Consider the following 22,444-nt stretch of genomic DNA (forward strand, 5'->3'; position numbering starts at 1 on the left):
GAGGAGAGGCAGAGGAGAAGTCAGGAGACAGAGGGATGAGCCGGGCAGCAGAGAGGAGAAGCAGAGGAGAAGCCAGGAGACAGAGGGATGAGCCGGGCAGCAGAGAGGAGAGGCAGAGGAGAAGCCAGGAGACAGAGGGATGAGCCGGGCAGCACAGAGGAGAGGCAGAGGAGAAGCCAGGAGACAGAGGCATGAGCCGGGCAGCACAGAGGAGAGGCAGAGGAGAAGCCAGGAGACAGAGGGATGAGCCGAGCAGCAGAGAGGAGAGGCAGAGGAGAAGTCAGGAGACAGAGGGATGAGCCAGGCAGCAGAGAGGAGAGGCAGAGGAGAAGCCAGGAGACAGAGGCATGAGCCGGGCAGCACAGAGGAGAGGCAGAGGAGAAGCCAGGAGACAGAGGGATGAGCCGAGCAGCAGAGAGGAGAGGCAGAGGAGAAGTCAGGAGACAGAGGGATGAGCCGGGCAGCACAGAGGAGAGGCAGAGGAGAAGCCAGGAGACAGAGGGATGAGCCGAGCAGCAGAGAGGAGAGGCAGAGGAGAAGCCAGGAGGCAGAGGGATGAGCCGGGCAGCAGAGAGGAGAGGCAGAGGAGAAGCCAGGAGACAGAGGGATGAGCCGGGCAGCAGAGAGGAGAGGCAGAGGAGAAGCCAGGAGACAGAGGGATGAGCCGGGCAGCAGAGAGGAGAGGCAGAGGAGAAGCCAGGAGACAGATGGATGAGCCGGGCAGCAGAGAGGAGAGGCAGAGGAGAAGCCAGGAGACAGAGGGATGAGCCGGGCAGCACAGAGGAGAGGCAGAGGAGAAGCCAGGAGACAGAGGGATGAGCCGGGCAGCAGAGAGGAGAGGCAGAGGAGAAGCCAGGAGACAGAGGGATGAGCCGGGCAGCAGAGAGGAGAGGTAGAGGAGAAGCCAGGAGACAGAGGGATGAGCCGGGCAGCACAGAGGAGAGGCAGAGGAGAAGCCAGGAGACAGAGGGATGAGCCGGGCAGCAGAGAGGAGAGGCAGAGGAGAAGCCAGGAGACAGAGGGATGAGCCAGGCAGCAGAGAGGAGAGGCAGAGGAGAAGCCAGGAGACAGAGGCATGAGCCGGGCAGCACAGAGGAGAGGCAGAGGAGAAGCCAGGAGACAGAGGGATGAGCCGAGCAGCAGAGAGGAGAGGCAGAGGAGAAGTCAGGAGACAGAGGGATGAGCCGGGCAGCAGAGAGGAGAGGCAGAGGAGAAGCCAGGAGACAGATGGATGAGCCAGGCAGCAGAGAGGAGATACAGAGGAGAAGCCAGGAGACAGAGGGATGAGCCGGGCAGCAGAGAGGAGAGGCAGAGGAGAAGCCAGGATACAGATGGATGAGCCAGGCAGCAGAGAGGAGATACAGAGGAGAAGCCAGGAGACAGAGGGATGAGCCGGGCAGCAGAGAGGAGAGGCAGAGGAGAAGCCAGGAGACAGAGGCATGAGCCGGGCAGCAGAGAGGAGAGGCAGAGGAGAAGCCAGGAGACAGAGGCATGAGCTGGGCAGCACAGAGGAGAGGCAGAGGAGAAGCCAGGAGACAGAGGGATGAGCCGGGCAGCAGAGAGGAGAGGCAGAGGAGAAGCCAGGAGACAGATGGATGAGCCGGGCAGCACAGAGGAGAGGCAGAGGAGAAGCCAGGAGACAGAGGGATGAGCCGGGCAGCAGAGAGGAGAGGCAGAGGAGAAGTCAGGAGACAGAGGGATGAGCCGGGCAGCAGAGAGGAGAGGCAGAGGAGAAGTCAGGAGACAGAGGGATGAGCCGGGCAGCACAGAGGAGAGGCAGAGGAGAAGCCAGGAGACAGAGGGATTGGTAGTAGAGTTCAGGATGGATTGGAGAGATGTTAGATAGTTAGCTGGGAGACCACAGAGAAGAATATTGCAGTAGTCCAAGCGGGAGATGATGAGGACATGGACTTGTGGTTTTGTAGACTTGATAAATGGTCGGATGTGAAAGATGTTCTTGAGATGGAGGCGGCAGCTTGCAGTAAGGACCTGTATGTGAGGCTTGAAGGATAAAGCAAAGATGACTCCACGGGAGCGGACCTTAGGGACCAGGGAGTGTGTGGAGCCAGTGATATGAGATAGATAAAACATAAAACAGGCAGCACTCCAACTTTAGAAAAGTGAAAATGTGATGGTTTATTCACACTTATAGGAACGTTTCAGTTGAGCAGCACAACCTTTCTTAATCAAATGTCGCTATATAGGTGAAGAAACTTACAAGTTTTCACTAATCTAAAGTTGCTGCCTATTTTTGCTTTTTTTACAAGTAGACATCTTGGATCATGCCATCCAATGATGTCACTGGGAGATGCTGGGCCCCCTTCATATCCTTGAAAATAAATATATATTTGTACACATGTTTATATACTCATACACACATTATATATACACACATACACAGTCCTACAGTCATACACACATTATATATACACACATACACAGTCATACAGTCATACACACATTATATATACACACATACACAGTCATACAGTCATACACACATTATATATACACACATACACAGTCATACAGTCATACACACATTATATATACACACATACACAGTCATACAGTCATACACACATTATATATACACACATACACAGTCATACAGTCATACACACATTATATATACACACATACACAGTCATACAGTCATACACACATTATATATACACACATACACAGTCATACAGTCATACACACATTATATATACACACATACACAGTCATACACACATTATATATACACACATACACAGTCATACAGTCATACACACATTATATATACACACATACACAGTCCTACAGTCATACACACATTTATGTACTCGTATAAAACATTTATGCACTTATACATACACTATATATATACACATATATACACATGTATACAGTATTAACTCATCCACAAAACACACATACATATATTAACGTATACAAACATATTGCTTATAAAAACATACAGTATATACACGTCTTACACCATACCATAGATTATGCACACACATACAGTACCACACACATATATAGATTGTATACACACACAAATCACATATATATATATATGTATATATATATATATACATGCAGATAGATTGTATAAACATCAGATATAGAGCATATACACATATCACATATACACACACACTTAAACAGCAAGTACACACACTTACACAGGATATAAACATCACATATACACACATGCATATAGATTGTATAAACATCAGATATAGAGCATATACACATATCACATACACACACACTTATACAGAATATACACATCACATATACACACATGCATATAGATTGTATAAACATCAGATATAGAGCATATACACATATCACATACACACACACTCATACAGAATATACACATCACATATACACACACAGAATACAGCAGCGAGATCAGAGGACACAGATCTGACTTCATGTCGTCCAGTAGTTGCCAACCACATGGGGGAAGTAGATAGTAGAAAGTAGAGATTTGGGATTGCTAGTCCTGCTGACTTGCTGCACCCTGTCCTTCACCAATACTTCTTATGGCCAGGCCCCCTGACACTGCGGGCCCCATCGCAGCCGCTATTGCTGTTACCACTGTAGTTATACCCTTGTCTATAGGTGTTTTTTTCAAATTTTTGAAGAGATTGATAGGTAAATAGATGGTTAAACAATAGTCAGACAGATAAATAGATATTGTGATAAAAATGCAGACCAAACAAGTGACAGCGATGTTTTGGGCTCAAACAGAAGCTTTTTCAAGTTTGAGCCAAAATGTCGCTGTTATGGAATAAAAAGGTCCGTTTTCTTCACCATAATTTGGATGTGTCTGCAGTGCTGCTCATTTTTTTTGGAACTTTTTACAAATTCGCAGATCGCTGATACAGAAAACGGACAACTAACAGCTGGAATTTGTAGACCACGAGTTGCACAGCAAATAAGAAAAAGTCACAAAAACGTGAAAATTGACGACTGTGCAAAAACTTTAGACTTGTTCGTACTAAGAAAATGAAAAATTAAAAGAAATCTCCCCCTTACACTTTCTTCTGTCTTTAGAGTGAATTCCTTGTATATGTTACATTGTGCTCTTAAGGCCTTATATCACTTCTGGCCACTAAATTTTGTGATTTTTTTTTTTTTTTTTCACCACTAAATTACAATTTTTGTTCTGTCATCTGCACTTTATTTACAGAATTGTAGGACCCACAAATCCAGTCCTGATTAAACATCATGAAAGATAAGGAATCTTCTACATCTATAGATACTGAGATTTTATCCTATACACAGCGACAACAAAACATTCAACAGATCAGATTTTTATATATTTTTAAAATTTTTTTATACTATGAAATGGGTAAGGAAAAGTCAAAAATAGCACAAAAGTAAGACTTGATGATCCGGATGAATATTTTCCATATTTCCAGGTACTAATTTGGAGATTTTTTTATAGGAATTAAAATCATTTTATTAATACGGACAAGATTTTCTGACCAAGAGCTGCACAAAAAATCTACAAATGTACTGTATTTATAAAAATATAATAAAAACACTACAATAAAAGATATAATAATAGCTGTGCAAATAGTTATATTTTTAGTTCAAGAAATACATTAAAGTTTTTGATATTGAAAAGTGAGGGCTCTCCCTATGAAACGGGAAAGTAAAAGTAAAAAATAGCGCAAAAGTAAGATTTATTGATCCGGACGAATATTCTTTATATTACCAGCTACTAATTTGGTGATTGCATCCTTATATCAATACGGATGAGATTTTCTGCCCACGAAATCTACAAATATATTTATGAAAATAAAACAAATAAACTACAGTAAAATATATATATGGTAAACATGCAAATATTTTTATGGTTAAAAAAAAAAAAATAAAAATAATCATATGTTTTATTTTAAATTATTTATATAAATAGTTGAAATTAAAAATATTATTTTGATGGATTTATTTAGGTTAAAAATATAAATATTTACACATTTATTAGATATATAAATATTAATATTTACTCACTTATATATAAAAATATTAATATTTACACACTTTTTATATATTTAAAAAACATAAATACAGTAGTTACACCCTTATCATATATAAAAATAAAAATATTTAAACACTTATTATATATAAAAATATATATACAGGCGGTCTCCTGCTTAAGAACACCCAACTTACAGACAACCTCTAGTTACAAACGGACCTCTGGATGTTGGTAATTTATTGTACTTTAGTCCTAGGCTACAATAATCATCTATAGCAGATATCACAGGTGTCTGTAATGAAGCTTTATTGTTAATTCTGGTTCTTATGACAACCCAACATTTTTAAAATCCAATTGTCACAGAGACCAAAAAATTTTTGACTGGGGTTACAATAATAAAGTATACGGTTCCGACTTACATACAAACTCAACTTAAGAACAAACCTACAGAACCTGTCTTGTACGTAACCCGGGGACTGCCTGTAAACAGCTATAACAGTTATCACTGGTGTCTGTAATGAAGCTTTATTGTTAATCCTGGTTCTGACGACAATCCGACATTTTTAAAATCTAATTTTCACAGTTCCGACGTACATACAAATTCAACTTAAGAACAAGCCCCCTTGTACGTAATCCCAGGACTGCCTGTAGTTACATACTTATTATATATAAAAATATAAATATTTACGCACTTATTATATATAAAATCTGAACTAGATGTACAGAATTTCTCGCGATCTATGGATATAAGACATTGAGTTTGATCTCATAGTCTATATGGCTCTGTATTAGATTGTAGGGGAGTCCGGGGGTTCGGTCTCTATATGATATCTATATGATATTCATCCCTACATAATGCACATTGATGCGGACGCCTGTATTTCTTGATTCTAGCATCTTCTTTGAGGATGACTGTACAGTATATATTTTTAATGTACATGAATGACAATTGCTCTATGAAATAAATCATGAACAAGCCCAGAGAAGATTCCTGCTGGTAACAACAATCACATTGCTGAAGGCGACGTCTTGGCTCCAGCTCCGTGCCAGTTCTGGAGGAATAGATAATTCTCCACCTCCAGATACATGGAAGCGGAAGATACTGTAACATATAAGAGCCACATGACATAAGACTGGAACAAGGAAGACTTAGGAAACTTTAGAGGAATTTGCATAGTGGGTTTTTGGCACAGAGCCCCCCCCCCCCTTCTGTGCTCTACCCCATGTTATAATATAATATCTGAATATTAAATGTTTCTATTTATTGTGGAACTTTGTAGATTCCTTCTTCTTCTTTTGTCTTTGCACAGTTTTGGGTCTTGTAGGGTCTTTCTCAGCCTCGTTCTAAACCTTTTAGGTTTTTAGTTGGTGTTTTTTGCATCCTAGCGTCCTAAACCGGCAACGGAGCGGAGTGTTTTTGCGACTCATTTTGGAGCCACGTGACACATTATGGACTAAAACATCTGAATTCTGGCGTTAAAGAAAGTGCAACATGGAATAACTAGATAGGTAGATAGATAGATAGATAGATAGATAGATATGAGATAGATAGATAGATAGATAGATAGACAGATAGATAGATAGGAGATAGATAGATAGATAGATAGATAGATAGATAGATAGATAGGAGATAGATAGATAGATAGATAGATAGATAGATAGATAGATAGGAGATAGATAGATAGATATGAGATAGATAGATAGATAGATAGATAGATAGGAGATAGATAGATAGATAGGAGATAGATAGATAGATAGATATGAGATAGATAGATAGATAGATAGATATGAGATAGATAGATAGATAGATAGATAGATAGATAGATATGAGATAGATAGATAGATAGATAGATAGATATGAGATAGATAGATAGATAGATAGATAGATAGATAGATAGGAGATAGATAGATAGATAGATAGATAGACAGATAGATAGATAGGAGATAGATAGATAGATAGATAGATAGACAGATAGATAGATAGATAGATAGATAGGAGATAGATAGATAGATAGATAGGAGATAGATAGATAGATATGAGATAGATAGATAGATATGAGATAGATAGATAGACAGATAGATAGATAGGAGATAGATAGATAGATAGATAGATAGATAGATAGATAGATAGATAGATAGATAGGAGATAGATAGATAGATAGGAGATAGATAGATAGATAGATGGATAGATAGATAGATAGATAGATAGATAGATAGATAGATTTGAGATATATATATAGGAAATAGATAGATAGATAGATAGATAGATAGATAGATAGATAGATATGAGATAGATAGATAGATAGATAGATAGATAGGAGATAGATAGATATGAGATATATAGATAGATAAATAGATAAATAGATAGGAGATAGATAGGAGATAGATAGATAGATAGATAGATAGATATGAGATATATAGATATATAGATAGATAGACAGATAGATATGAGATATATAGATAGATAGATAGATAGATAGATAGATAAATATGAGATAGATAGATATGAGATAGATAGATAGATAGATAGATAGATAGGAGATAGATAGATATGAGATAGATAGATAGATAGGAGAGAGATAGATAGATAGATATGAGATATATATATATATATATATATATATATATATATATATATAAACACTTCAAGCCTTGGACTGCTGCTCTGTTTTTTCTAGATAGATATGAGATCCATGTGATTACACACCATTTATCAAGAGCTTTTAAGAGACTATGGAAAAAAAAGAAGAAAATGTTGGAAGGGCGAATAAAATTCTTAAACACCATCAATTGTCTAATCCAATCATTTGTTTTTAAAGTTTCTTTAAAATATAGAACTATTATTAAGATAATTTTTTTAGATACATTAAATGGAATTTTAAAAGTCTTTAAAAACATCATCATTATGAGGAAATTTAAGCAATTATATGCAATTTTAGATTGAAGTGTAAATATTGCAAAGAGTTCTGAAAACTGTGAGCGCTGGAAACTCCAGGAACATGTAAGTTGTTCTTAAGGATATTGAAGGAACACTGTCAAGTCTTTAAGGGTAGTTTAGGTTTGGACGAGGCCTCGAAGACTTGGGGGGAACATTGTAGAATTAAAGGATCAAAGTCTAGTGCGTCACTCAAACATCTAAGAGAGTATCATGTGTAGTACATCCTCTACAGATCCATCGTAGAATTTTCTAGAATATGAAAAAAAACCCCATTGTAATGTAACTAAAGATTCCGGAATGTTAAGTAGCAATCCAAGATCTAAGTCAAGTCATCGAAAAGGATGAGGTTAGAACCACCATAGATTCCATGGATCTTGTAAGAACCTTTTCTCAGTATATAAGGTCTGAAGGAGTCCTGTAGACTGAACATAATATAAAAGATAAATGTAGAACTTTTAGAATTTGAAAGTAGCCGTGGTTATGTAGGAGACATCTTGGGCATCTTCCACCATCACATACCGCTATACATTATTTGGTCTCTTATGACACTGAGGTCGTAGATTAGATTTTAGTGATATTTCCTGAGGCTAGAGGGACTATCTCTGCAATGACTGAGGTCTTCCATAGTCCCCGCCCCTCTGAGGTCTTCCATAGTCCCCGCCCCTCTCCATAGGGACATATGGGCCACGGCGCCATAATACGGGAAAAGATAGGACATGTCCATACCATGCCGTGAGCTCATAGAGGTGTATGGGGGACTTATATCGGCTGTATATACGTCGGTGTATATACGTCCCCCATACATGTGTGTGAATGCAGCCTAATAGTTATTAGACTGGTTATACTTAGATATTATCAATCTATGAGAAAAGACAAAGAGCCTCCTATAATACCCCCTATATATCCCTTGCCCCTGCACCTTGGCATTGATACCAAGCCTTGTACCAGTTGGTAAATATGAGACCAGTAATGTCGTAGAAAGATGTGTCCATGAAACGTAGTATAGGACAGAGCACCCAATATTCTTACCATAATGATTATAGTCTCCCATACCCCCTTTGCCCTGGGTAGGAATATGTATCTATGAAATAAAATGAGGGCGGAGTGTCTTCTTCCCGTAGTTACTGGAACCCCCCCCCACCCCCTCTCAACACCCTTTGCCCTGGCACCTTGGCACTGATGCATGAACCTCTAATTGGTGATTAGTATATTATGAATCAATTAGAAAAAATGATGAGCAAAGAGATGGTACCTACTATACACCCTTTGCCCTGGCACCTTGGCATTGATGTACATGAGCCTCTGCTAGTCGGTAGCGATTAGACTTGTAAGAAGATCTATCTATGAGATGAAGTGATGAGCACTCATAATGACTGTACCCTCTATACACCCTTTGCCCTGGCACCTTGGCATTGATGTACAGTATATGAGCCTCTGCTAGTTGGTAGAGATTAGTGAGAACCTCGTAATGATGAAGTGAAGGGTGGAGCCCCTCCCTACTATAATTAATGTACCCTTTATGCACCCATTGCCCTGGCACCCTGTGAGATGAAGTGAAGGGTGGAGCACCTTCTTCCCATAATAACTATGGCCCACCCGTACACCCTTTGCCCTGGCACCTTGGCTCTGATGAGTAAACCTCTACATGCATGTGCCTAGTGTTGTTATATGAAGATATTAATAATGACTGTAACCCTTCATACAACCTCTGCCTTGGCACCTTGGCATGAGATGGATTGGAGGGTGGAGCACATTCTTCCCATAATAACTGTTGCCCACCTATACACTCTTTGCCCTGGCACCTTGGCTTAATCCTCTACATGTGCCGAGTGATGTAATATGAAGATATTAATAATGACTGTATTATACATACTCCCTTTGCCTGGGCACCTTGGCTCTGATGCATGAGATGAATTGAAGAATGGTGCACCCATAGTGAAGGTATCCGGTAAGCACCCATTGCCCTGGCACTGTATGAGAAGAAGTAAAGGGTGGAGCACCTTCTTCCCATAATAACTATGGCCCACCCGTACACCCTTTGCCCTGGCACCTTGGCTCTGATGCGTAAACCTCTACATGCATGTGCCTAGTGATGTAATATGAAGATATTAATAATGACTGTATTATACATACTCTCCTTGCCCTAGCACCCTGACATTGATGCATTAAATGAATTGAAGGGTGGAGCACCCATAATGAAGGTTCCCTGTATACACCTATTGCCCTGGCACCCTATGAGATAAAGTGAAGGGTGGAGCACCTTCTTCCCGTAATAGCTGTGGCCCCCATACTCCCCTTGCCCTGGCACCTTGGCATTGATGCATGAGATGCATTGAAGGTTGGAGCACCTATATTGAAGGTTCCCTGTATACACCCATTGCCCTGGCACGCTATGAGATAAAGTGAAGGTTATAGCACCTTCTTCCCGTAATAGCTGTGGCCCCCATACACCCTTTGCCCTGGCACCTTAGCATTGATGCATGCGATACATTGAAGGGTGAAGCACCCATAGTGAAGGTACCCGGTATACACCCTTTGCCCTGGCACCTAAGCATTGATGCATGCGATACATTGAAGGGTGAAGCACCCATAGTGAAGGTACCCGGTATACACCCATTGCCCTGGCACCCTATGAGATGAAGTGAAGGTTATAGCACCTTCTTCCCATAATAGCTGTTGCCTCTGTACTCCCCTTGCCCTGGCACCCTGGCATTGATGCATGAGATGCATTGAAGGGTGGAGCACTCATAGTGAAGTACTCTATATACACCCATTGCCCTGGCACCCTATGAAATGAAGTGAAGGTTATAGCACCTTCTTCCCGTAATAGCTGTTGCCTCTGTACTCCCCTTGCCCTGGCACCCTGGCATTGATGCATGAGATGCATTGAAGGGTGGAGCACCCATAGTGAAGGTTCCCTGTATACACCCATTGCCCTGGCACCCTGGCATTGATGCATGAGATGCATTGAAGGGTGGAGCACCCATAGTGAAGGTACTCTATATACACCCATTGCCCTGGCACTGTATGAGATGAAGTGAAGGTTATAGCACCTTCTTCCCGTAATAGCTGTGGCCCCCATACACCCTTTGCCCTGGCACCTTGGCATCGAGGCACGGCCCCTCTTACAAAACGTCAGAGCGATATTTTCAACCAAATAAGATGTGACGTCTCTATCCTGTAGTGAACGCCTCGCCATCCGCCCGTCAGTCACCTCTAAGCGATTTGACAATCTCAAGATCTTTTATAAACTGAAAGGAGTTCAGATCATATTAATTCCCCAAAAATGTTTTGATTCAAAGTAGTTTGTATTTTATGTTGCCAAGGGCAAACGGAAGAAAAAAAAAAAAACCTTGTTGCCGGTAGTCTTGTCCTCTCTTCATGGCCTAGAGGCGATAGTAGTATTTAAGCTTTTTGAAATTTGCCTGGGGCGTCCAGGCTGCATGATCACAAAGAAGGAACACAAGTTTTTTTTTTTTTTTGGACTCCATCATCGAGATCTCATGAAACGTTACGGGCCAAGATGTCGCCGTCTTATTTTTCAATTTTTTTTTTTCAATTTTTCCTTTGTCTCCAAATATTTCGAACCTTATCCCCCCCTCCCCCACCTCATTCACAAAGCTCCATACGGATGTACATTGACTTGTTATCAAACAATTCTTCAGAAAACACACTGATCTTTTTTTTTTTTTTAACTAAAGCATCAATTCTCCCCCAAAAAAAAAGTAGTAAAAAAAAAAAGTAGATTTTTTTTTTTTAATGATTAAAAACACTGCCTGCTCCTGTAAATAGCAGCCCCGGCTTCTTAGTAATTTCTTTTGAAATTGGTTATCTGAATATTCAACTAAGGCAAAAGCTCGACTCTGTATGAACAACATTAATATGATCTCTGCAGAGTTTGCTACTCGGAAATATTAGCATATCAAAGTAGGCGCCTAAGGCTGGAAAAAGCATCGATACACAAGAAGCGCAGAGAGTAAAGATTATTGGTTGTGATGGGGAGAGGAGAGGAGCTGGAGGGGACGCGCTGCACACCATTAACTAGAAGTGATAGCAGCGGGATCCTTGCGTCACTTCAGCTGCAAATATTATATCTGGGCCCTACAATCCCAGGCCCTGGCGCTAGAGCCAACATCTGTATGGAAGGACCAGGGGGGATACTAGAGACGGAGCTTACAGCTAAGGAGAATACAATCTGCTGCAAAATGGGGATCGGAGATTTCCCATCAATCACCACATCGTTCCCCAGAACAATGGAGCCGCGCACAATGGCGGAGGAGAGAAACTTTACAACCTGCGTCTCTTTATCTTATATAAAAGCAGATGTGAGGGTTGTATCTATCCAGACTGCGCCCCTGAGCTCCTACATACTTACCACATTGAATTATGGGTCAGACCTAGGACCTTTCATATATACAATATCTGGATGTAACTAGTACATGGGCTACAATATAATAAATATCTAGAGATAACTAAAACACATGCTACTATATAAGAGAGATCTAGTATAACTAGTACACGGGCTACAATATAGAAGATATCTGGATATAACTAGTACATGGGCTACAATATAGAAGATATCTGGATATAACTAGTACATGGGCTACAATATAGAAGAGCTATCTGGATATAACTAGTACATGGGCTACAATATAGAAGATATCTGGATATAACTAGTACACGGGCTACAATATAGAAGAGCTATCTGGATATAACTAGTACACGGGCTACAATATAGAAGATATCTGGATATAACTAGTACATGGGCTACAATATAGAAGAGCTATCTGGATATAACTAGTACATGGGCTACAATATAGAAGAGCTATCTGGATATAACTAGTACACGGGCTACAATATAGAAGAGCTATCTGGATATAACTAGTACATGGGCTACAATATAGAAGAGCTATCTGGATATAACAAGTACATGGGCTACAATATAGAAGATATCTGGATGTAGTTAGCCCATGGGCTACAATATAAGAAATATCTAGATATAACTCTCTACTATATAAGAGCTATATTGATACACTGTAACTAGTACCTGGGTAACAATATAGAAGATATCTGTATATAACTAGTACACTCTCTACTATATAGGAGATATCTAGTATAACTAGTACATGGGCTACAATATAAGAAATATCTAGAGATAACTAAAACACATGCTACTATATAAGAGCTATCTGGATATAACTAGCACACGGACTACAATATAGAAGATATCTAGATACAACTAGTACACTCTCTACTATATAGGAGATATCTAGATATAACTAGTACATGGGCTACAATATAGAAGATATCTGTATATAACTAGTACACTCTCTACTATATAGGAGATATCTAGATATAACTAGTACATGGGCTACAATATAGAAGATATCTGTATATAATTAGTACACTCTCTATTATAGAAGAGATATCTTAGGGCACTTACAACTATGTAGGAGATATAAGTTTTACCTAAACTACTATATCTAGAAATATAGAAATATCTAGATTATTCTTGTGCATATACTTCTATATAGCAAATATATGGAACTCACTTGTGCACTTACAACTATATAGGAGATATAACTGGATATAACTAGTAAATATACTACTATTGGGAGATAGCTAGATATGACTTGTACACATACTACTATATAGGAGATATCAGCATTGTACATATACTACTATAAAGAAGATATTTAGATATGATTTACACATATACTATTATATAAGAAATATCTGGATATAACTTGTTAATATACTACTATATATAGGAGATATCTGGATATAACTAGTACACATGCTCCTATATAAGAGATTTCTAGATATAACTAGGGCACGTACAACTATATAGGATATATAACTTTTACATATGCTACTGTATAGGAAATATCTAAATACTTTTTGTTTTTTTTATATATTTCTATATAGCAACTATATGGATATAACCTGTGCACTTACAACTGTATAGGAGATATAACTGAATATACTATAGGGAGATAGCTAGATATGACTTGTACATATACTACTGTATAGGAGATATAACTGAATATACTATAGGGAGATAGCTAGATATGACTTGTACATATACTACTGTATAGGAGATATAACTGAATATACTATAGGGAGATAGCTAGATATGACTTGTACATATACTACTGTATAGGAGATATAACTGAATATACTATAGGGAGATAGCTAGATATGACTTGTACATATACTACTGTATAGGACAGTGATGGCAAACCTTTTAGACACCGAGTGCCCAAACTACAACCAAAAAAACACATATTTTTCGCAAAGTGCCAATGCGACAATTTAAGCAGTAACTTATTACTCCCTGCTCTTTCACAGGATTAAATTGTATAGGCCCCTGAGGACACTTATACAGTAGAAAGAAGGAGAAGAAGTTTGGATTATCATTGTAGCTTCCTTCTAGGGTCCTGGGCTGCCTGGAACTGCAAGAGGCCTTGAGTCCTGTCTGGCGAAGTCTGCGATGGGGTGATGGCTCGGGTGCCCATAGAGAGGGCTCTGAGTGCCACCTCTGGCACCCGTGCCATAGGTTCGCCATCACTGGTATAGGAGATATAACTGAATATACTATAGGGAGATAGCTAGATATGACTTGTACATATACTACTGTATAGGAGATATAACTGAATATACTATAGGGAGATAGCTAGATATGACTTGTACATATACTACTATATAGGAGGTATCAGGATTGTACACATACCCTATATAGGAAATATTTAGATATGATTACTATATGGTAGTGTTGTGTAGGAAATATCTGGATACAACGTGTACATATACTGCTATATAGGAGATATCAGCATGTTACCAGTGCACAGAGTATTATATAGGTGTTTAGGTTTCATCAGGATATGTGGGAATTACTAGTCGGTAATTACTAGATATTATCATATCCAGGAATTGTACAGAATATGACTCTCGGATCCTCTTGGATTGTGATGAAGATTTGATGTGTCTTATGATTTATTATTACAGTGATGATGATACAGTATCTGGTAGATGTGATACAAGAGGATGTGGATGATCCAGGCTGGAGATATGAGTGTGAGGAGCTGTCCCTTCAGCACCAGCCTGTCCTATACCTCCCCTGCCCATTGTCTCCATCTATACTATATGTGTCCTGCTGGCTGATATCTAGTTATTCCTGTGTTCTCTCTGCCTGGGATTAAAAGTTAATTAAAAAATATGAGTCTCTTTATATAGATATACACGTCTATATGTGTGAGTGCATGGCCTACATACATACACATATATCTATATCTTTATATCTATCTATCTCATATTTATCTATCTCATATCTATCTATCTGTCTGTATATCTATCTTAATTTATCTATCTCTCTATTTGTGAAAATGCACAGGTATTTTGCATGTGTGTCTATATTATTATTATTATTATTATTATTATTATCATAATAACATAATAAAGTTGTATTTATTTGTGTCATTTATATAAACTCCATAAAGGTAGATATAAGATAGATAGATAGGAGATAGATAGATAGATAGATAGATAGATATGAGATAGATAGATAGATAGATAGATAGATAGATAGATAGGAGATAGATAGATAGATAGATAGAAGATAGATATGATATAAATATATAGATATATGAGATAGATAGATAGATATATATGAGATAGATAGATAGATAGATAGATAGATATGAGATAGATAGATAGATAGATAGGAGATAGATAGATATGAGATAGATAGATAGATAGATATGAGATAGATAGGAGATAAATATATAGATATATGAGATAGATAGATAGATATGAGAGAGAGAGAAGAAGAAGAAGAAAAAAGAAAGAAAGAAAGAAAGAAAGAAAAGAACGACGTGATTGATGTACATATATAATAGATAGATAGATAGAAAATAGATGTAAGTTATATAAGATAGATAGATTTAATGGAATTGTATGACAGAAAGTGCAGTAATAACAGAGGTCTCCCCTGGACGGGTGTGGAGTCCATATAGCCCAGGGCCGCTCACCCTACAGACTGCTCCTCCTGCTCTAATATCACCACACATCTGCTGGAGGTGTCACTGATGTGTCTGACATCACATCCTTGTAATTTACTGAACAGATTATGAAATAAAATCTAGACCTTTCCTTGTGTACCTTGAAGTATATAACACATAGAAGAGCAGCCATATGACTCGTGTAGAAGAGACTGATGGGGGACTTACCTCTTCTTATCACTCCTCCCTGGCTGTTCAGCACAAGTCCACACTGGGCCTCCACCGAGCCCTGCAAGAGGAAGGAGGAAGGAATTAATACACACAATTCTAGTCTATCTATATATCATATCTATCTCTATCATGGTGATAATATATCTCTCCCGTCATATTTATCTAATTACTATATCTATCTATTTATCTATCAACCCATCTAATTATCTACTTACTTATGTATATGTCTATTATCTATCTAATTTCTGTCTGGTGTAGGTGGATGTGTCCACCTATTTCATATTGATATAAACTTCCTCATATCTCTGTGTATATCTCAAATATATCGTTTTTTATCTGCTTTCTTAATCTACAATCTATATATTATATATGCATGTGTCTATCCATGTATCTATATATATCTCATGTCTACTCTAGGTATCTAACCATAGATCATTAATCCATCGAATATCTGTAGTGTCATATGTATCTATCTGTCTATCTATCAATCATCAAACTATCTTATATATATGTTTCATATCTATCCATATATATATAATCATTCTATCGTATATCTATAAGTCTCATGTTTATCTATCATCAATATAACGTATATTTATATATATATATATATATATATATATATATATATATACATCCCATATCTATCTATCTATCTATCTATCTATCTATCTATCTATCTATCTCATATCTATCTATCTATCTATCTATCTATCTATCTATTTATCTCCTATCTATCTATCTATTTATCTCCTATCTATCTATCTATCCCATATCTATCTATCTATCTCATATCTATCTATCTATCTATCTATCTATCTCATATCTATCTATCTATCTATCTATTTATCTCCTATCTATATATCTATCTATCTATCTATCCCATATCTATCTATCTATCTCATATCTATCTATCTATCTATCTATCTATCTATCCCATATCTATCTATCTATCTCATATCTATCTATCTATCTATCTATCTATCTATCTATCTATCTCCTATCTATCTATCTATCTATCTATCTATCTTTCTATCTATCTATCTATCTCATATCTATCTATCTATTTATCTCCTATCTATCTATCTATCTATCTATCCCATATCTATCTATCTATCTCATATCTATCTCATATCTATCTATCTATCTATCTATCTATCTATCTATCTATCTATCTATCTATCATCTATCTATCTCATATCTATCTATCTATCCATCTATCTCATATCTATCTATCTATCCATCTATCTCATATCTATCTATCTATCTATCTCCTATCTATCTATCTATCTATCTATCTATCTATCTCCTATCTATCTATCTCCTATCTATCTATCTATCTATCTATCTATCTCATATCTATCTATCTATCCATCTATCTCATATCTATCTATCTATCTCATATCTATCTATCTATCATATATCTCATATCTATCTATCTCATATCTATCTCATATCTATCTATCTATCTCTCCATCTATCCCTATTCTAGTCCTGCAGTCACACACATACTATTTCCATGATCATAAACCATATGCCCCCAGAATATAACATGAATATGTATGAGAACGACCAAACTTCAACACACTTAATTCCCCATTTTTACAAATTTTAACAAAGCAGATGATTTACTGAATTTCTAATGTCTATAATCTTCCAGATATAATTTCCAGAACACTACAACAGGCCTGAAAGGCTTTGAGTCTGGCAAATGGTGGGATAATGCAGTCGGGTCATGTCACCTCTCTCCCCCCCTAGTCATCAGTTCTTTACAGTCTCAACATTTCTCTCTAAACCCCGAATTGTAAGATCTCCTAAGAAAAAACACACGTTTGAGTTCTGCCTTAAAGTGATTATGAAATCGATAGAAGAGAAAACGTGAAGCTCTGTATAAATTACCGCAGTGATGAGAAAAGGTGTGACAGGGGCTTTTGTTACCCATGGAAAATCTTTTTAGGGGACTCAAAGATACGTCTAGCAGCCTCAAGACTGTTTGCATCTGTTCCCTTGACTTAAACACCCTGCAAAGTATTGGGGGGCTCATTGCCTATTCCACACGGGGGATAGATATTTACATTTCTGGCATTCATTACCCTAAAGGGGCAATAGCAAAACCCTTCAATAGATCCATTACACCTCCAGATAGTTGCGCCAGATATGCGCCAAAAATTTTTTAATTAAAAATACTATTTTTTTTTCGTTTTTTTGGTTACAATATTGTTTCAATTTTTTTATTCTCCCTCTGGGTTTTTACTTGTAACATGCTGTTTGCTCGGATGACATTGCATAAATGACTAGTTGAATAGGTTTAAGTCGCAAATTGGATAAACTACGGTGTTCTTTTGCTGGGGAATTAGCTTTTGTCTCCCCCCCTTGCAAATTTTCTAATCCCTCTTTTGAATGATGCCATGCCCGGTGACTGGCAATGGAAAAAAAATTTGTACAGATTGAAAAAATCAGCAGCAGACGTGGAAAAGAATGAAAAGAAAACGTCGGCCTCTTATTGAATGGGGGAGAGGTTTATCCCCTTGTCCTGAGACTACACAGCTCCGCACTACAATGATTTACTCACTGATACAAGGAAAGTCACGTTTACTGACACTTCTTACACAAGACTCCAAGAATTATACAACTTCCTTCTGCCTCTCTCTTCCCAGGATTCACCATCCGCTGCTTGTTTACCTATTATTCTATTTATTTTATATTGTATTATTCTATTTTAGAATAATTATTATTATTGCTGTAGTCTATTATTATTATAGATTACTATACATTAGTAGTAGTAGTAGTATCATACATGATGATTATTATTGTAGTTGTTTCTTATATATTATTATATTATTATTATATATAATATATTATTATTATTATTACTATTATTATACTTTAATAGTAGTAGGAGTAGTATTATCATACATTAAGATTATTATTATTATTATTGTAGTTGTTGTTATTATTATTATTATTATTACACTTTAGTAGTAGCAGAAATAGTATTATCATACATTAAGATTATTATTATTGTAGTTGTTATTATTATTATTATTATTATTACACTTTAGTAGTAGCAGAAATAGTTTCATACATTTAATTTCCTATTATTGTAGTTTATTATTATTATTATAGATTATTATCATTAAAGATTTGTTTTATATTAGTACTAGTATTTTACATTATAATTATTAATATTATATTTAATTTCCGGTGTTTAATTATACTATAATTCAGAATCATTATTATTTTTATGGCAATAAATATTACTTATTGTATGAAGCATATATTAATAGTTTCCTACTTCATTTTCGATTAAGTGCTTTGCAATTTTTTGTGGATTTTTTTTCTTTATTCTTAATATCTTGTGCTTCAATTATATTTTGGCTTTTTTTTTTAATTGTATCATCTCATATGTAATGTAAGGTCTTCAATGTATTTAGTTTAATTTACTTTTTACTTTACACTTAATCGTTTGAATTTGGTATTTTATTTGTACTTATAGCTTTATCCATATAATTATATATCTCTATAGAAACTCTCTTTATGTATGCATCTCTTTCTTACAATTTTGTTAAATAAAAAATAATTCATTAAATATCGTATTCATTCTATAATTACTCTTTAATAGTTTTTAATAGATCTAAAATTAACTTTTTTTTACCTTTAATTTTTTTTTCTCGCTTTCAACCTACTAAATTTATTTAACCTATTCTATACTTAATATCTGGTCGATCTTTTTTCCCCGCTATATTTTTCCTTTGCTTATTTTGTTGCTTTACTTTTTACTGGATTTATGCAATTACATATTTCAATCTCTATATCTATTGCACTAATATGTAGCGTCATCACATAAAATCCAGCAACAAAGGAGTAAATGAGCCACTGATTTTATCTTATTAGGATTATCTATCTACCTATAAATAGATAGTTATAGGTAGATATTTTAAAAGTTATAGATAGTTATAGGATAAATATACAAATAGATGTGAGGAGGATGGCTAGGTATTATAATATGTAGAAAGTTATTTCATAGATAGACAGATAGATGATAGATATGAGATAGATAGATGATAGATATGAGATAGATAGATGATAGATATGAGATAGATAGATAGATGATAGATATGAGATAGATAGATAGATAGATACATAGATAGATAGATAGATAGATATGAGATAGATAGATGATAGATATGAGATAGATAGATATGAGATAGATAGATAGATAGATAGATAGATAGATAGATAGGAGATAGATGGATAGATAGATTATAGAAAGATATGAAATAGATATATATGAGGTAGATAGATAGATGGATAGATATGAGATAGATAGATAAATAGATAGATAGATAGATAGATAGATAGATAGATAGGAGATAGATGGATAGATATGAGATAGATAGATCGATAGATAAATAAATAAATGGATAGATAGATAGAAAGATATGAGATAGATAGATAGATAGATAAATAAATGGATAGATAGATAGATAGATAGATAGATAGATAATGTGATAAACAGATGATAGATCTTTGATTATTTGTAGGTGCACATTCTCAGTCACGCCCAAACCAAAAATAGGAGCTGAATGTTCCTGCATGGTTGCGATGCGGTAAATGTTGCTGATGAATATATTAAATTGAATTTCTTACCTGGAAATCGTCCCCTCCAGCACCTGCAAGCCCCAAGCTGGATCCGGGTAGAAGCCTTTGATCTGGGTGCATGCCATACTGAGATCCATGGCTCATAAGAGACAAGTCATGCCTTCTGTAGGCATCTAGACACCCAAAGTCTCTCCTCTGATCGTCCAGGCAGGAGGACTTAAGTGCCCGGGCGTTATGGAGGTTAATAAAATCTGTAGGCTCCCCATGGTGGATCTGCTGGTAGTATTGCTGGGAATGGTGCAAGGAGTTTAAGGAGTAGGCATCAGGATTGACCGCCGGGTGACTATGCTGGAACTCATAGTGGAAGGATTGATGGTGGAGTGGAGTATACTGGTGATTTGCCGAGAAATATGGGGAAGCAAACTCAGTTCCAGTGGTGGAATAAGCTAGAGGAGACGTGGAAGAATAGGCGACACTGGAGTTGGCCACAGACTCCAGACACCCAAGCTGCATCAAACGGTAACTGTTTGATCCATCATGACGTATCTAGAAGGAAGGGAGAGAAAAAGACAGGAAAAATAGGTTTGTCATTTATAATAGCAAGTACCGACAGTAAGCGACCTGTCTCCCGACTACGCAGTCGTCTCCTCCAGGTGTAACTGTAGTCAAGTCATACAAGAGCAGTGCAATTATAACTCCAAGTAGAAACCCCTAAAAGCCCCCTGAACTGATCTCCCCTAAATAAACACACGCACACCCCATCTTCCCCACACAAGCTTCTGAGAGTCTGTCTATCAAAGCATCTGCAGTCGGGGATGATCACTCGCACATATAGCATGCCCCCTATGCCGTAGCGCTTTATCAGGGATTATTTTTTCCCCTACTTTTCGTTATAACAACTGTTGTATTGCAGAATGCCATTCCAGACGACAGATGTCATAACGAATTTCCTTCCTTCTCTTCTTCTGTAACTTTTTTTTTTTTTTTTTTTGGAGGAGCCCATATTCATTCATTGACTGTAACGGTTACAAGAAGGATTAAGGGGGGACGGAATCCTAAAAAAAACCATAAATCATAACAGAACTTATAGTAAAAGATAGAAAAATAAAAGTAGATACCTCTGAATCATGGACCAGTCCTGGGAATGAGGTTGACATGTTTGCCTTTTTTTGTTTCCTTGATTTGTTTCTTATATATTTTTTTGGGGGTGTGGGTAGATTATATCTAGAAAGAAATCAGCTTCTTCCTGTAAGAATCCTCTCCTGTAGGTTCTCCAGAAGATAATGCAGGGCTGGCAGGAGCTCCAGATCAGACCTTCTTTCGCCTACTCTCCCCTCAAAAAAGCTGCAGGAAAAAAATTTCCCCTCTGCTGAAAAGCAGCTCCCTGGATCAGATTTTGTAGTTGCTGGATAATTCTTTAGCTGATGTCGTAGGTCCCTTGGCAATATAGAAGTTTTGAAAATTAAGCATCAGCAGTGAGAAATGGGAGGACAATAGATAGAGCAGCTTCATCCCAAGAGACAAGGAATAAATATTGTATCTTCCCCTAATAGGGATCTCTGGGATCTTTCAGCATTTTATCCATTTCTTTCTAATCTTATTGCTTTAACTTTTTGCTGAGCTCGATGTTATTTTTCGGTAGATGTTAGAATTTTATTTTTGTAATTAATTGGTTTTTATTAA

General features: G+C 37.2%; 1 protein-coding gene across 3 annotated transcripts in view; it reads right to left on the bottom strand.

Moving 5' to 3' along the window:
• The window catches only part of TFAP2D (transcription factor AP-2 delta), a 35,120-nt gene extending 12,913 nt beyond the window's left edge, over positions 1 to 22,207 (bottom strand). Inside the window, exons 1-3 of one of the 3 annotated variants that reach the window (XM_072143773.1) lie at positions 21,880 to 22,207; positions 20,810 to 21,307; positions 16,157 to 16,217 (exon numbers count right to left, since the gene is read on the bottom strand). In XM_072143773.1, the coding sequence (XP_071999874.1) occupies positions 16,157 to 16,217; positions 20,810 to 21,307; positions 21,880 to 21,918 (598 nt within the window). In that variant the 5' untranslated portion in view covers positions 21,919 to 22,207. Of the gene's footprint in view, positions 1 to 16,156; positions 16,218 to 20,809; positions 21,308 to 21,516; positions 21,564 to 21,645; positions 21,662 to 21,879 lie in introns of those variants that run through there. The other 2 variants (XM_072143775.1, XM_072143774.1) reach the window with 2 other exon arrangements.
• Positions 22,208 to 22,444: the final 237 nt, after the last annotated feature.

Source organism: Engystomops pustulosus, chromosome 3 (genome assembly GCF_040894005.1).
Source record: "Engystomops pustulosus chromosome 3, aEngPut4.maternal, whole genome shotgun sequence".
In the NCBI taxonomy this organism is placed as follows: domain Eukaryota; kingdom Metazoa; phylum Chordata; class Amphibia; order Anura; family Leptodactylidae; genus Engystomops; species Engystomops pustulosus.